The 17,483-nt window shown below is 38.0% G+C and overlaps 2 protein-coding genes across 2 annotated transcripts in view; one reads left to right on the plus strand and one right to left on the minus strand.

The window, feature by feature from the left end:
• The window catches only part of LOC123878627, a 41,485-nt gene extending 29,341 nt beyond the window's left edge, over positions 1-12,144 (minus strand). Inside the window, exon 1 of the mRNA XM_045925934.1 lies at positions 11,860-12,144. The gene's annotated coding sequence lies outside the window, so the exon portion shown is untranslated. The remainder of the gene's footprint in view (positions 1-11,859) is intronic.
• The window catches only part of LOC123878643, a 30,315-nt gene extending 16,745 nt beyond the window's left edge, over positions 1-13,570 (plus strand). The window contains exons 5-9 of the mRNA XM_045925956.1: positions 712-922; positions 1,752-1,859; positions 3,284-3,431; positions 3,909-4,098; positions 13,381-13,570. Of these exons, the coding sequence (XP_045781912.1) occupies positions 712-922; positions 1,752-1,859; positions 3,284-3,431; positions 3,909-4,098; positions 13,381-13,503 (780 nt within the window). The 3' untranslated portion in view covers positions 13,504-13,570. The remainder of the gene's footprint in view (positions 1-711; positions 923-1,751; positions 1,860-3,283; positions 3,432-3,908; positions 4,099-13,380) is intronic.
• Positions 13,571-17,483: the final 3,913 nt, after the last annotated feature.

Here is a 17,483-nt window from a genome sequence, read left to right on the forward strand (position 1 = left end):
CCACGACCCATGGAACTGGTTCCAAAGTTCGATAGTTTAAAATCATCGTATTAATTGTCGTACGTACCTCTCTTTAACTTATATTATTAACCCCCGACCCAAAAAGAGGGGTGTTACAAGTTTGTCGTGTGTATCTGTGTGTCTGTGTATCTGTCTGTGGCATCGTAGCGCCTTAACGAATGAACCGATTTTAATTTACTTTTTTTGTTTGAAAGGTGGCTTGAACGAGAGTGTTCTTAGCTATAATCCAAAAAAATTGGTTCAGCCATTTAAAAGTTATCAGCTCTTTTCTAGTTTTCTTGTAGAAAAGAAGGTTAGATAACCCTTAGGTTCATAATATTCAAGTGTCAATTGACAAATGTCAAGCTGTCAAGATGGACGTTGCCTAGATACATAATTATTTATTTGAAAATGATGTTTTGGAAAACTCAGACACTTTGGATCGTAGGCGCGGAATAGTCCAAGAAAATCGGTTCAGCCGTTTGAAAGTTATCAGCTCTTTTCTAGTTACTGTAACCTTCACTTGTCGGGGGTGTTGAAAATTTTTAATTTACACTTGTGTTTATAAACCTAAAACCACGACATAATCCTAAAATTATTAGTATATAGACTTTTCTTACATCTTTGGACATACAAATTATAGCAATCAACTCCAATGCTCACAGAAACTTATATGACTTCTACCCCACAACTTTTTTTGTTTTCCTACAGACAGAACGAAGCGAAATCTTGGAGACGTCGCAAAAGAAGCTGTTCGCATTCATAGACACTCACATAAAAGATTTAAAACGGTTGCTCTTCGAAACCGACATGGCACTTATGTCGATGGTGCTATTGAAATTAAATAAGAAAATGGATACTTCCGAGGCGAAAATAAAATCGACGCAGGCGAAGATACCTTTCGGATTATACACGAGCCCAGGTCTGCTCATGATATCACTACTAATATCATAAATATAAGAAAGATGTATGCTCAGAATTAAATTACTAGACGAAAAACAAGTGTCAATTGTGACACATGACAATACGTCACAATTGTCAAACCCAACAATCAATTGTCAAATATTTCAATTTTATATCTTTCAGAAATGGGGCGAAAAGCTTCTGTTTACCACTGTATAAACAAGTGTAAATTAAAAATTTATAACACCCCCGACAAGTGAACGTTACAGTAACTAGAAAAGAGCTGATAACTTTCAAACGGCTGAACCGATTTTCTTAGAACACTCTCGATCAAGCCACCTTTCAAACAAAAAAACTAAATTAAAATCGGTTCATTCGTTTAGGCGCTACGATGCCACAGACAGATACACATATACACACGTCAAACTTATAACACCCCTCTTTTTGGGTCGGGGGTTAAAAAAAGGAAACGACATAATTATGAGCTCTTAAAGAAAGCAACGGCAATTAAGGCCACACATTTATATGTATAACAAAAACTTTGTAGGTCAAATCATTATCAAACGTACTAACTTTATTTAGAGCTCAACCCGTCAACTCTAAACGGTTTGATGGATGTTTGTAAATTGTTTTTGTAGCAAATCTGCTTGTAATCTTTTCACGCATCGACGACATGGTGGATTTAAAGAAGTCTCAATAAAGAAACTGCCTTCAACTTGCGCAGCAGGTGTTTATCTGTATATGTTGGGCTTGTATTAAAACACATGGCAGAAGATATGCTACTCCAAGTCCCCATTCTATTGATGATCGAACTATAATTCGTTTGTTCACTAGCGGTTCATTTACAGAGTTCAAATGTCTGGGAACGTCGTACTACATCGCGTCGCCGCACAACCAAGAAGACGTCCAGATGATTCTGTCTAGTGAGAGGAAACCGCATTGTTACACGTTTAGAGGTATAAATTTTAAAAGGTTACGTTATATTACAACATTAGATATTAAAACATGGGGTTATTGAAAGGGCGCACCTGTGGGCTACATTACACATACAAAAAACAAATGTACATATTTAATTAGCAAAATAAAGGTGATAATAACAATAATGTGTATGTAGGTTTATTTATTTTTATGTATGTAAGTATATTATATTCTCTTTGGCTTTTATATATATCTATTTAGTAATCGGGCGTGAGAGTAAGTTATATAGATAATAATACTAATAAATAATAGATACGTAACATTAGTTTTGCCGCGCGGTATCTGTGTGGGTAAAGTCCATTGACGCAACGCACACACGCGTGCGCCTGCCTCCCGCCCGCGGCGCGCTGCGGCCAGGGTGCCCGCTAGTGGTTACTAACGCCGTCCCTGTATGTCCACGTACGTTACTTCGCGGGCCTGTAATAGTTTTAATATGCCAATTAAACCGATTGAGTGCTGGAGTCTGTCTTCTAATTATTGGGGAAAATCTTGGTCTCCCTACACCACCATATAAACCCCCAAACACATATAGAAACCGCCAAGGTCAGCAACGCATTGGCGGTTCTGGCTAACGTAATATTCGGTTTCACACTAAAGTAGCTGTCAAGCTTTTTCAACAAAACAGTAACGTCATCGCGATCTTTATCAGATTCAAAAGTAAATGTTTGATAGACATCAAAACCATCCGGCCCTATTAAGTTGATTAATAAGCTGGCCTGTACTGCTGGATCTTCCTTATTGCACACTTGTAGCTTATACAGGGTGTTTGGTAATTAGTATATAATGACGACACGTACCCATGCTACTTTGATCTGATAAACACAATGCTGAAGTATAATGACGAAATAAAATTATAAAACTACTAACTCCCGCACAAAATTAAAATTATATAGATTATCAGTGAACACTTCATAGGCGAATGTACCATCTAAGAATAATTAGCTAAGTAAGATTGTAAATATGCTGTATGTGTTCCAAATAAAGAGAAAAAAAATCCATACAACACACCACATGGTGGCAGCGGTGGGATCAAGTTGCTGGAATGGCTACCTCGCAACAGAGATACGTAGCATGCACTTTCCAATAGACAGACGACATCAAACGAGTTGAAGACCCACTGTGGAAATATTTGCTTATTGTCCAGCAGAGGAGGTTCATCGGTTGTGATGACTACTACAATGATTGGGATGAATTAAAATTAACCTCTTCGGTGTCGCGGAATAGCAATGCGGCTGTATTGCTGCAAGGGTCATTAATTTTGAAACAACAGCTGCAATCCATTTTTATAAATAATATCATTATTCAAAAAACCCCCACAAAAGAACGTGGAATTTGGAAATTCCTTCAAGAGACATCCAGCAGTGGGCCCCCCTCTGTTTATTAATCGATATCACATTTTTAGGAGCGTTCGCTTTTAGCGGGTTTTACCACAGACACTCTGAGACCACCTACGTGGGCCCTCACGCAGAACAATTTCAGGCCAAAGACCCAAGTCAAGGTCTATATTGCCATTCAGACGATAACTGGAGCGACGCACAATGCATTTATAAGTATGTTGTTTTCTAGTCACCATCACCATTTTTAAATATTTAAAGGAGATTGGCGAATTCCATAGAGTTACAGACCCAAACTAACAGAACAGTGAGCCTCAAGCCCACGTTCACGAATCAAACTTCTCATGCTTGTTCTAGTAAACCAGTCTAACAAAAAACTTCATTAAAGTCTATCAAATAAAGTTGGAAGAAAAAAGATATTCACTTGTATTACCATGTAACGGTTATTTATAATGTGTACTTGTGAATAATTATGTTTTTGATCCCCATCTTCTAAAAGTATCAGGCTTACACAGAAAAATACTCTGAAAAATATTATTAAAATTAAATACTTTCTGAATCTGAACGGTTTTTAAAAATGCTGGGTCCAAATTCGCCAGCCTCCTTTAATGAACTGTGAACGAAATAAAACCCTAAAGAGTTTCATAAATACAAGTGAAAATCGATAAAACAGTATTTCATTCCTTTTGACAGAATAAATCCAAGAGAAGAGTTTCCAGAATCGGTGGAATACGAGCCAAAAGTTTCGTACTGGTGCGGTCCGTACCGGTATTTCATACCGGCGACAACCGATATACGATGCATATTCTCGATTTTCTCAATGAACTTCATTCTACGGTTCGGATACGACGGGGTCACTTACAAAAGTTCGGATTTGTCTTTCGTACGTACTTAGTATTAATAATATTTTTGATATTTCGCGTCTGTTGGGAAAGACATTTTTTTTTTTTGTAACTACGTTTTTTAAATAACGCGTAATCGAACCCGTACCAAGGGGCACCGCGCACGCAACCACTGCGACACGGATTCTGTTTGTTTTCTTGTGTTGGAAGCGAGGAGAGCGTGCTTATCGCGCAACGCGGACGCGTCTCGGGTGTGGCAGTCAAACTCGTTTGCTATACGGAATTCACGTCCCATCAATCCTTCGATATCTGTGAGTTGTGAGTTGTGACTTCAGTATAATTAAGCCAAGCTCTGCAAATACCGTAATACGGGTTCTTGGCTTCGATTCTCGGATTTGCTTCTTGGCCTTGACGCTTGGCTTTGGGAGTCGCCGACGCTTACTTGTGGGACCCTCTACTGGTACCGCAAGCTTCAACACCCGGCCGGCAGCCGTGATCCAGGACCACCGGCGGCACTCTCCACGCCTCAACCGTGCAGCTTGCCGTGCTCCCACTACCATCTGGGACGACACCACGCGGCGTATCAGGGAAGTATAGCCTACCGCAAGCTTAGGGATTATAGTGACCCGGCAATCGAACTCACGCCCCTAACTTGACCGTCAATAAACATTCCTCATGTTGACCTGTGGGTTTTATTCCGCTCCTGGAACCAACTACTTCACTTTTGTAGTTTTTTTCCATTGGCATACCAATGTATACATTTGGCATACAAATGTATGACACGCAGAACTCTCAAGATGAAACCAATGGGTTATGAAACAAGCAGAACAGATGAAAACTTCGGTTGCGTAGACGCATCAAAGAACTACGAACTAGTTATCTATGAAAACAGTATTTCTAACCACAAATCTGTCTTGCAATACAAGTTTTACTAAATGTGTTTAAGGCCGCGCTCTCACGAAAATCAAAAAAATTTAAGATTTCAAGTGCTAAATAAACCCGGAGAAGTCATTGGGAAATATTTCCCGGGAAAAAGATTGGAATACAAATGACTTCACGAATGTACTGCAGCACCATTTCAGATAAATGCTTCGGATCCCTTCTTCCATTATAAAACATACTAACATTATTTTTACAGCAAACCTTTTTGCAAATAATAATGCCTTAATTCGAGAAGCAAGTGTACAGTTATAATAAATAGTGCAACCAAAAGTATATGTTATACCAAAAGTAACGCCCTGATCACGACGAATCAACAGAAACCTATGAATGTTTAGAGGGCCCTTGCGAAACTCTATCGAAACAATAAATAGTGCAACAAAAATTAGGTGTTACACCAAAAGTTCTTGACGCCCTAAAGAAGAAACAGAACAATGTTGGAAATATTTAGATATGATGCGGAAATTATATCGTAAAAATAAACATTGACGACAAATTGGGTCCCGATGATCCAGCTGTGCGAATAAACGAGAATTGTACGTTTCCAAAGGAGGGTAATCGATAAGTGGTACGAGACGGGTGCTTGCATAAAGAAGCAGGTTTCCTGTACCGACAGGTTGGTGCGGGTAAAATAAGCCCCATACAAAGATCGCCAAGGCCAAGCCAAGCCAAGGTGGCTACTTACGCCCTTCGTCAGGGGGCCAGTGCTCACGTCCCGACTCTCGCTACGCACTAAAGTCGGAGTGTATAAAACTTATAGGACTTCGTCTGTGTTGGTGTTAACTGGCGGTCGTGCTCTGCCTTTTTGGAGTGATTTTTTTTTGTAAAAACTGACTGGAAAGCGCTCTAAGGGGGTGCCGTGCGTATGTCGGCGAGCGCCGGCACAGACGGGGTCCACACTTGTATAGTTTAACTAACTTGTTACAAATGTTCTACAAACTTGACATTGGCTAATCTTTGTAAAGACGAGAGGAAAAAAAAACAACATAAATGCTTACAAAAAAATAAAAAAGCGAGTCCAACAAGAATAGATTCCGAAAGGCTCCTCGAAAAATATGGATCAATATAAAATTCAAACTAAACTAAACTAACACACGCAAAATATTTCAATATGAACTATCACATTTTTTGTCAACTTTAAACTTTATAATTTTCATATCTTTTTTTTTATTCACTATAGGCAAGCGCTTGACCACAATCACACCTGATGGAAAGTGATGATGTGGTCTAAGATGGGACGCGTTTACCTAGATTCTAGAAGGTAATCTTATAATAACTGGTGCACTGTGAACTCGCTAATAAATCGAAACAAGTGAAAAATGTGACAATTTCATTTCCACTGCATCTACTCTGTGAACCTTAAGGCATTTACATTACTTTACATGCAGGGCCTTCCGCTACCGTCTGGATGGGTTCTATCCTCCCCGAGACCGATCCGAGCTGGAGTCCCTCAGGGCTCCGTGCTTTACCCCCTTCTGTACGCGCTGTTTACCAGCGACATCCCCAGATCCCCTCATGTCCACATAGCTCAGTTCGCGGACGAAAACGCTCTTTACAGCTCCGAACTTAATTAAGAGCGACGAATAATAATAATCAGATACTATGTTTTTTATTGATTTTGTTGTTGATGTTATTTTATTTTTTGTTGTTTCTGTTATTTTTTCTGTGTTTCTGTTATTTTTTCTATGTTTCTGTTATTTTTTCTGTGTTTCTGTTATTTTTTCTGTTGTTTCTGTTATTTTTTCTGTGTTTCTGTTATTTTTTCTGTTGTTTTTGTTATTTTATTGTTTGTTGTTTAAAAATAGGATAAAATGGGAAAAATAAATAAATGAGAGAGTAAAAATCAGATACGACCTTTGGTTAAATTGTGTCCCCTTGAAATTCAGCGAGCGCAAGTGGCAGGATAAGGTACGTACGTGCATTATAACTGTTATTGCCTATTTCGAAGTGTACCATCGTCATCGTAGGTCTCAGAGATCGAATTTCCCAATGTAGCCGGGCCACCAGGCTGCAAGTTGCTACAACCGGAATGTCAAAGCTCGACTCCAAAAGGCAGTCAGTAGCCTAGGCCACTGGTTCCGTCTATGGAGGATAGAGGTTAACCAGGAAAAAAGCGCAGCAGTGCTATTTGAAAATGAAATCAAACTACAGACTCCAACAAACCGAGATCCAGTTCACATATTTAATGGGTATAACTGACTCCCCAAACTGCACAGTCTGTGGAGTCATAGACGATGTTCAACACGTGCTGACGGAGTGTGAACGGAGCGCGGCTCTGCGTCGACGTGTGCTTCCTCGACAGATGGATGTGGGGATGTGCAACAGCTTCTTAGCTTGCCCCTTAATCGGAGCAGGCGAGGAAGTTGTGTGAATTACTATTTGCAGTCCAGTAATTTTTTTTTTTTAAATTAGTGATTAAGATTTAATATAAGTTGATTTGCTCATGGGGGCGACATAATTACGCAGTGATATGCCCCGTCATAAAATAAAGATTAAAAAAAAACCGAGATCCCCTTTCAAACCGCTTAATCCCTTGGCAACCTAAAACCAAGTCCTGGGTGTATGTCACCTTTGATGGAAAAATTAGCTAAACCGCGCAGCCCGTAACAAGGCAGCGTATGCACCTACTGAGTCGTTCTACCCGATGTTTTTTTTTTTTTTTTTTTTTTTATTCAGTCCACAAAACCGACTACAATTGGTAAGAAAAAATACAAGATGATAAATGGACAAAGAAACATGCGCGCAATTGCGTCTTCTCGATGTGGACTCGGCATGCACTATTAAAGTATGTAGGTACAAAACTACAGCGCAACACAATGATTTGCGCAAAAAGCAAAATGTCTCTCCGACACAAAGACATGCTTTATAAGACGTGCATCCGCCCAATTATGTCATATGCCTGTGTCGCATTTGCACATCTACCGCCCTCCACTCTCAAACCCTTCCAAGAAGAAGTAGTTTGCAAGATACGATAAACCAGATCAACAGAGTACAGATATACTAACAACTCTCAGAACAGTTGCGAAATTCCTGTGAAAACGTCCCCCGACATTCCGATAGGAATTTCGCATCTGTTTGCAAAGGCCTCTGTTGTACCGGTTTTCGGTAGTATCATTTTTTTGCTTCCTTTGTCATGAGCATATGACATGCAGAACTTGAAGAAAACCATGGACTTCATATTGTTTTTTTTGTAATTTAGGATTTTTTTAGCATGACCAACCAACGATTCTACACAAAATATAAGAAGTAGTTTGCGAGATACGATAAATCACACAAGAGACAACAAGGGAGTTGGCCCTCGTCTACCGTCGACCGCCAGGTTTAATACCTGGCTGAACATCGTTAAAATTAAAAGGACAATCAAATCTGTATCTAGTTAATCAATCTTTCGTCACCGCGGTGAACAAGAACTAATAAAGTTTGCTGTGCAGTGTTAATACAGCGTGCAACTGAAAAGTTATAATCTACTCTTCAATCATTGACTCCATCATCAATCCACGTGGAAATACGCAAGATAACCTGGTCATATATCTGGCTTTGGAAGGCTCAACATTCTGATAGTAAATGTAAGTTTTACCCGGCTGAGTTTGTTGTGGGCTCTTCTCAGACTTGGGCGCGTTTGGAACCCTCGTAGCTTTAGTTTTAAGTAACGTAATTAATTATGACCACTATATCGTACAAGTTTAACAATTTCGACCATCAAAAGGAGTACAATTGTACCTACTTTGAATAAATGATTTTGACTTTTGACTTTGACTTTGAGTACCCGTTTGTTGTGTTCGAGTCAACCAAAGAGCGAGTAAACCTTTAGGTTTTACAACGACGGAAATCAACCCAAAACCTAGTATTCATATATAGTCCTAATAGTCATAGAATCTGGAATAAAGCTGGATTCGCGTCGCCACATCTTTTTGGTGCACATCCACCGCCCTCCACTCTCAAACCCTTCCAAGAAGAAGTAGTTTGCGAGATACGATAAACCAAATCAACAAAGTACAGATATACTAACAACTTTCGCCTGCCCAGTTCACATCTGAATTTCACATCTATTTGGAAAGGCCTCTTTTGTACCGGTTTTTGGTAGTTTTTTCCTTTGTCATGAACATAATATGACACGCAGAACTTTAATGAAAGAATTTTTGTTTTTTCATTTGGTAACCATAGATAATGTCACGCAGAACTCTTAGAGGAAACCAACGACTCCACATCAAATGTAAGTACTAAGTAGTTAGTGAGGTATGATAAATCAGATCAACAGACATACAAACTTGTACCCTGAAACAGATGCGAGATTCCTGTCATAACTATCAACGGAAACTATGGGAATTTCGCATCTGTTTGGAAATGCCTCTTTTGTACCAGTTTTTGGTATTTTTTTTTTTTTTTGTCATGAACACAATATGACACTCAGAACTTTAATGAAACTAACGACTCGATATCATTTCATTTTTTAATTTTGGCCAGTTTCGCTTGCCTGCGATTTTGGAATTTTTTGTTTTTTCATTTGGTAACCATAGATAATGTCACGCAGAACTCTTAGAGGAAACCAACGACTCCACATCAAAATGTAAGTAGTTAGCGAGGTATGATAAATCAGATCAACAGACATACAAACTTGTACCTTATAACAGATGCGAGATTCCTGTCATAACTATCAACGGAAACTCTCGGAAACTATGGGAATTTCGCATCTGTTTGGAAAGGCCTCTTTTGTACCGGTTTTTGGTAGTTTTTTTTATCATAAACACAATATGACACTCAGAACTTTAATGAAACTAACGACTTGATATCATTTCATTTTTTAATTTTGGCCAGTTTTCGCTTGCCGGCGATTTTGGAATTTTTTGTTTTTTCATTTGGTAACCATAGATAATGTCACGCAGAACTCTTAGAGGAAACCAACGACTCCACATCAAAATGTAAGTAGTTAGTGAGGTATGATAAATCAGATCAACAGACATACAAACTTGTACCTTATAACAGATGCAAGATTCCTGTCATAACTATCAACGGAAACGATGGGAATTTCAGATCTGTTTGGAAAGGCCTGCTATTTTGGAATTTTTGTTTTTTCATTTGGTTTGACCATATTATTATGACATGCAGAACTCTTAGACGAAACCAACGACTTCATATCAAAATATAAGAAGTAGTTTGAGAGATATGATAAAGCAAATGAACAGACATACTAACAACTTGTACCTCTCACAACAGATGCGAGATTCCAGTCAAAACTGTCAACAGATATTTTGATGGGAATTTAGCATCTCTTTGAAAAGGCCTTTTTTGTACCAGTTTTCACATTTTTTTGTTTCCTGTCATGAACATATGACATGCAGAACTCAAATAAAACCAACGACTACATATTGAAAAGTCATAAGTGATTTGGGGGATACAAGGTAATAGATCATATAGACATACTAACAAAATAATATGAAATCATAATTCATTCATAAGTTATACCCATAAACCAACTTGGCGAAAAGTTATTTTTTTTTTTATTAATGTGTGGTCTGTTTTCTGTTGACAGTAATTTGTTTTTTTTTTTTGTGCATTTGCCAAGACCATAATGATGCGCAGAACTCTTAAAAGACAACCACAAGTAGTACACATCCAAAATACACCATTTTTTAAATATTAAACTATTCAATGTAAAGAACGTTTTCCAAACTCCTATTTCAACACATCAAAAATGAGGAGATCCAGAGTAACCAACAGCTCAACAGGTTGCAAAGCTGACGTGGCAAGTATTACAGGGCACAATATTTACATCAGCCCCACAATCTACAAAAAACACAAGAACAAAGTGTCTTTCAATGAAAACTAACTAAAGACTAAGACCAATTCTTAGGGTGAGATCTATAGAGCGCGATCTGCCTTTGCTTAGACTTAAGACAGAGTTAAAACGAGACAGAGCTATATCTCTCACATAAATCTGTCTCGTTTTAACTCAATCTTAGTCAGAGCAAAGTCAAAGTGCGCTTTATAGATTTCAGCATTAGATATAGTACTTTTATAAGTTCAGGTTAATATAAAATTGCTTATTAGCTCTACTCGTAGGCTAGATTGTAATGTTAGTAAAGTACTGTCTCAGCACTTGATAAAAAAAAAACCACAATCAAATATAATTTCTACCAATATTTGGTAGTTTGAAGAATCACAATTATTTTTCACATTCCTGTAAAAAAACCAAATTCAGACATCTTTGAAGAATTGTCAGTTGACTCCTGTCTGTTATTTTTGTTAAAGTAGCCAAACCATCCAGAGGTTTTATTTATGGCACCATGCTGACTGTATTGATTGACTGGCTGACTGTTTCCTCAAAGGTTTGACTTGATTGACTAGGATATGACATATTTCTACTCGCTGCACCTTGAACTCTGCATGTGCAGAACATTGTGTACTATCAATTATTAGTTTTATTATGCCATAATGATTGCTTTCGTTTTTTAAAATATCTATGATTGACGAATCTTTATTGACAAAATCCAAACTCACACTTATTCGACTATTTGAAAGTCCATGATGAAGCAATCTATGATTTCCACCGCTTTCTGAAACCTTGTGAAAAACAAGTGGCATAGTAATTCTTGTGGTTCGAGATGATTGTCGAACTTAGTTTTTACTTCAGTCAGCGTTATTATTACAGTTCTAGATTGAAAGAATTAGAATTCGATCTTCCTCGCAAATTGTGTGAAAATTATGGCGGCCTTACGTTTGTCTGATGCGATCTGGTTTTGCACTTAGCTAGCAGGAACATTTGGAAGCTTTGCTACAGTCACCGGTTGGCATTGGTTTTCGGCTTTTGGAATGTTTAAGGCTTGAAACGCATCGATGTTGAAACGTTATTGAAAATGTTAGACCTGTGTTGGACGAAGAACACGTGTTGCGACGCTCGCCGACATGAAGTGACTTTTTTCCACGTTAGGCATATTCTTCGGAATTAATTACTTGAAACGTTAACTAATTCAACTAGTTTAATTGTTTTGAAATGATATTTTTGCACTTTAGACTGTTAGAATTTAGACTATATAATTTTATTTTAGTACTACTTTACGGTTCTGACACCATCGCCATGTTGTTTGCACTTTGCCTTTAGTTTCCACCCTTTCTTTTCTTTCAGTTTTCAGTTTTCATAACTTTCTTGAGACTTGAAGAAAAACACATAGACAGTAGACTAGATATAGAGTGTAGACCCTTGATCACAGATGACATAGACAGCATAGACTATAGAATACTATCAAACTCGTCACGGGTAACATTGTAAATGTGTTTAATTAAATAGTTAATCGAATAATAAAGAAAATCAATTACTTGCAAAAACTGAAATAAAATAAAAACCTTTCTTGTCTAAGCATCAAACAAAAGAAATAATAACATTAGATGTTTTATACCTATTGTATAATAGCATTTTAAGGCATTCGAAGTTTTTACACTGTCTGGACTTTGGATGGTGTATTTCACTAAAATATCGGTTCCTTCGTTTTATTCCTTCATAATTTTTCTGCGAAATTATTACGTTGACAGACGGACGGACAGCGGAGGCTTAGTAATAAGGCCCCGTGGCCCGTTGGGGACTTCGTCTGTGTTGGCGTTTGCTGGCGCGCGTGCGGTTCCTTTTTGGAGTGTTTTCTTATATAAAAGTGGCCGGTATTTGTGTTTTACTGGTGTTTTTTGGTGGTGGAACTGACCGGGAAGCGCTCTAAGTATGGTTTTACAGTGACGGTTTCGCCAGCGCGGTTGGTAAGCGTCGCGGGCCACGAGCTTTGCGTCTCTTGGATCGTTACATAGCCGCGCGGATGGCCCGCGCTGCCGGCAATTCGACCACCGCGCTTCATCCGCGCGGACGGTAAGTGTCACTGTAAAACCAGCCTAAAGGGGCGCCGCGCGTGTGTCAGCGAGCGCCAGCACAGACGTAGTCCATACTTATAGTTTCCCTAACTTGATAACTACAAACTTGACATTAGCTAATCTGAGTAAAGCAGGTCGAGAGAAAAAAAAAAGGCCCCGTTGGCACCTTTCTGGACTCCGGTACGGAACCCTAAAGTGGTAGAGTACTTTTGGGACTTCGTCTGTGGTGACGTTTGTTGGCGGGCGTGCGGTGCTTTTTTGGAGTGTTTTTTGTGAGAAGTGGCCGGTTTTGTGTTTCACTGGTGTTTATTGGTGGTGGAACTGACTGGGAAGCGCTCTTAAGGGGCGCCGCGTGTATGTCTGCGGGCGCTGGCACAGACGAAGTCCATACTTATACATATAGTTTCCCTAACTTGTAAATAACTACAAACTTGACATTGGCTAATCAGTGTAAAGCCCATTAAAGCCAGACGAGAGAGAAAAAAAAGAGTACTTTTGAAGCCTAAATAAACTTTGATGTTGCTCTTCCACAGATGTACCAGAACGGGCAGGTGTTCTACACGGACGAGCCTTGGGCGGGCATGTCTTGCTGGAATTGGGCGTGCAAATGGCGACACAATCAGAACCAACGATCCAACGAGTTTTTTGTCAACTAATTAATATTATTAAATAAACAAACTAATATTGTTCCCTTTAGTTTGGTATTAAATATATTTTATATCATTTGCGATTTTTATTTTTCCCTCCAAAACAAGCGTAGCAGCAGATTAGGAAATCTTGAAGACAGTACATTTGTTCATACTTGAAGGGGCATTGTCTTTTTATATAAAACAGTTAAGGGGATGGGCCTTTAAGAATCCCGTGGGAACTCAAAAAGTAACCTACCTATGTCCTTTCCCGGGATGTAAGCTTACAGCTGTGTACCAAATTTCATCAAAATCGGTTAAACAGACGGGATGTGAAAGGCTAGCAGACACACTTTCGCCTTGAATATATTAGTAGGTATAGATTTGATGTAAAATACATTGGATTTTTATCATTTTCAAAAAAAATTGATCATATTCATAGGTTCCTGTGGGACTAGTATAGTGCGTTTCATCGGATAGTACCTATGGCGTTATGTTGGCTCCCCTGTCTGTTGGGTGGTCATTGGCACCATAATATGTGCATGAGAAGACGCAGATTTTGTTTGTTTTCATTTGATTTTCATTTCATTCATTCAGGAAAATCAAATGAAAATAAACAAAATCTGCGTCTTCTCATGCAAATATAGTGCCAATGACCACCCAACAGACAGGGGAGTCAACATAACGCCATAGGTACTATTCGATGAAACGCACTATACTACGCTTCCGGGCGTACATATTTGTACATACCAGGTGGAGGATTACACCCCGGCAGGGGAGACCAAACGGCCGGCGGTTATTCGGAATTTTTGGAAAACAAATGTAAATAGACAAAAGTTGCTTGTGTGCCTAAGCCCTTAAAATCATAACAAATTGAATAAATAACACCATTTAAAAATATTATGCTTTTATTAACAATAATTATTAATTACATAATTGATTTGAACTATTAATTTAATAAACAACAATCTATACAGTATATTATTATTTACATTTTATCTACATAACCTACGCACAGAGAGGTGTGCATTACTAGAGTGTTCATTATCCTCTACTAGCTGAAGCCCGCGACTTCGTCCGCGTGGATTATGTTTTTCGAAATCCCGTAGCAACTCTTTGATTTTCCGGGATAAAAAGTAGCCTATGTGCTAATCCAGGATACTATCTATCTATCTCCATTCCGAATTTCAGCCAAATCCGTCCAGTGGTTTTTGCGTGAAGGAGTAATAAACATACACACACACACACACATACAAACTTTCACTTTTATAATATTAGTGTGATAGCTGAGATTTTCTAAATCCCGTAGGAACTCTTTAATTTTCCGGGATAACAAGTAACCTTTGTGTTAAAAACTATCTGGATAAGACTGCTTGGAGTCAGGGAGCTTATTTTCACCACAAGATTTGCTCCTCTAGTAACATAACATCTCTCTGCCTATACAAACACACAACACACACACACACACACACAAACAAAAAAAAACATGGGAATATTTTTTAAAACTCTCTGTAAATGCTATAAGCGTACACAGCGTGTTATTTTGGAAGCGAAAAGTTAAAAAATTAAAACTCAAATCAATTTTAAACCAACATGACCAATTTTTTAAGCTTGATTTTGCACCTCATTGCGCTCCCAAAACAATCACCCTGTATAAAAACAATACATTATTGCACTAGTACATACAAATTTAAATAACGATTTATGATACTAATTTCATATTATTTTTATTAGGTAACTAGAACATGTTAGAGTTATCACTATTTTTATATTCAAAAGAATACAATATTCGCTACCATCGCTATATCTGTTCATTAGGGTTCCGTAACTCTAAAGGGAAAAAGGAACCTTATAGGATCACTTTGTTGTCTGTCTGTCTGTCCATCTGTCGCGTCTGTCAAGAAAACCTATAGGGTACTTCGCGTTGATCTAGAATCATATAATTTGAAAGGCAGAAATGTCTTACAGTACAAATAAACACAACCCGAAAACCGTGAATTTGTGGTTAAATTACAAAAAAAGTATTAAAATGTTTTTATGAACAAATAATAATAATTAGTGTTTTCAATTTTCAAAGTAAGATAACTATACCAAGTGGGGTTATTATATGAAAGAGCTTCACCTGTACATTCTAAAACAGATTTTTAATTATTTTTATGCATAATAGTTTTTGATTTATCCGAAAAATATCCGAGTACGGAACCCTCGGTGCGCGAGTCTGACTCGCACTTAGCCGGTTTTTTAAAAGATACCAATATCGCTAGCGGGCAAAATGGAAGCCCGACGGGCATTTCATACTCTAGCATTGCGTAATAGAAACGAGGAAGCAAATCGCTTCGTTCGAGTCAGTGGAACCTGTTCCTAACTTAAATATTAGACCATCCTATTAAAATTTTACAAATTTTAAATCGGACGGCACTCTTAAGAGTAAGTAGAATTATTATTGCAATATAATTTGAGTGAAAACATGTCTTAACATTTCGCACTCCTAGACCAAAACTGTTTCAACTCAAAAAATTGACATTTCTATTGTATCTGTGTATCACTCTGACTTATATAATGTTAATATTTAACTATATCATGAACTTCGTCTGTGTTGGCGTTTGCTGGCGCGCGTGCTCTGCCTTTTTGGAGTGTTTTTGACGTGACGTCTTATAATTCGATAGAGCCGGCTACACGCACGAAAAAACATGACTCATGCGGCGTTACCTCGCTCTGAGGCGTTCCATGTAAGGCTTGAAGTGCAAGCGAGAGCGCGGAACGAGCGACAAAGAAGCACAATCGGCCTTTGTTGTCACGTTCAACTATCGTCAGTAAACCGACTTTACAGACAACCAATTTTTTTTTTGTTTTCCACCACCAAAAACCACCAGTGAAACAAAAAACCGGCCGCTTAAAAGTGGCCGGTTTTTTGTTTCACTGGTGGTTTTTGGTGGTGGAACTGACTGGGAAGCTCTCTAAAGGGGCGCCGCGTCTGTGTCGGCGGGCGCCGGCACAGACGAAGTCCATACTTACATAGTTTCCCTTACTTGTAAATAACTACAAACTTGACATTGGCTAACCTTTGTAAAGCCAGACGAGAGAGAAAAAAAAACGATAATTTTTCGAGTTGAAACAATTTCGATCTACGAGTGCGATTTTTTTTGCATAGAATAACTAGTTAGAACTCACCTTAAATAGACTAGATTATAATATTCCCTATTAATAAGTTATATAGCATTTCATACGTTCTTAATTAACTACAGTTGTTGGAGTCAAAAGTTATAAACTTATAACTATATTACGCGACAGGTCGAGATGGCAATCCGTGTGGGAACGCCCTGCACTCCCGCACAGCCCCCGTGCCCCCCCCCCCTCTTATAATAAAATACCACAGTCAATTTTAGACTTGCCTTTACACAAGTTTAAAAAGTCTATTAAAAGTATGCTCCTGAAAAAAGCTAATTATACAATCGAAGATTAAGTAAATGACAAAAAAAAGCTTGGATTTAACTCGCTCCAGCAATACACGGCTTATTGTAAATTGAATGCTTAAAAAGAGCAACCGCCGAGTTTCTTGCTGGTTCTTCTCGGTAGGAGATTATTTTGACGGTTTAAAAGCACTTGTAAAAGTTTAATTAAATAAAAATATTTTGAATTTAAATACCCCGATTGCCTTGTCGACCTGTCGCGGACTATACCTACATTAAATGAACCATAAGTGTAAAGTATCGACAAACTATCGACTTAGATAATATCGCGTGATAAAAAGTCGAATACAATGGGGTATGTTACTCTAATTTTTTTATTACTTTATTATAAACTAGGATAAAAATAATGACGTAAATTGAAAAAACTAATTAAATCGATCAAATAACAAAAAAGTTACAAGCATTTAAATATTTCAGATCGACTTAGATAATATCGCGTGATAAAAAGTCGAATACAATGGGGTATGTTACTCTAATTTTTTCATTAATTTATTATAAACTAGGATAAAAATAATGACGTAAACTGAAAAAACTAATTAA

Source organism: Maniola jurtina, chromosome 26, assembly GCF_905333055.1.
Source record: "Maniola jurtina chromosome 26, ilManJurt1.1, whole genome shotgun sequence".
Lineage (NCBI taxonomy): Eukaryota > Metazoa > Arthropoda > Insecta > Lepidoptera > Nymphalidae > Maniola > Maniola jurtina.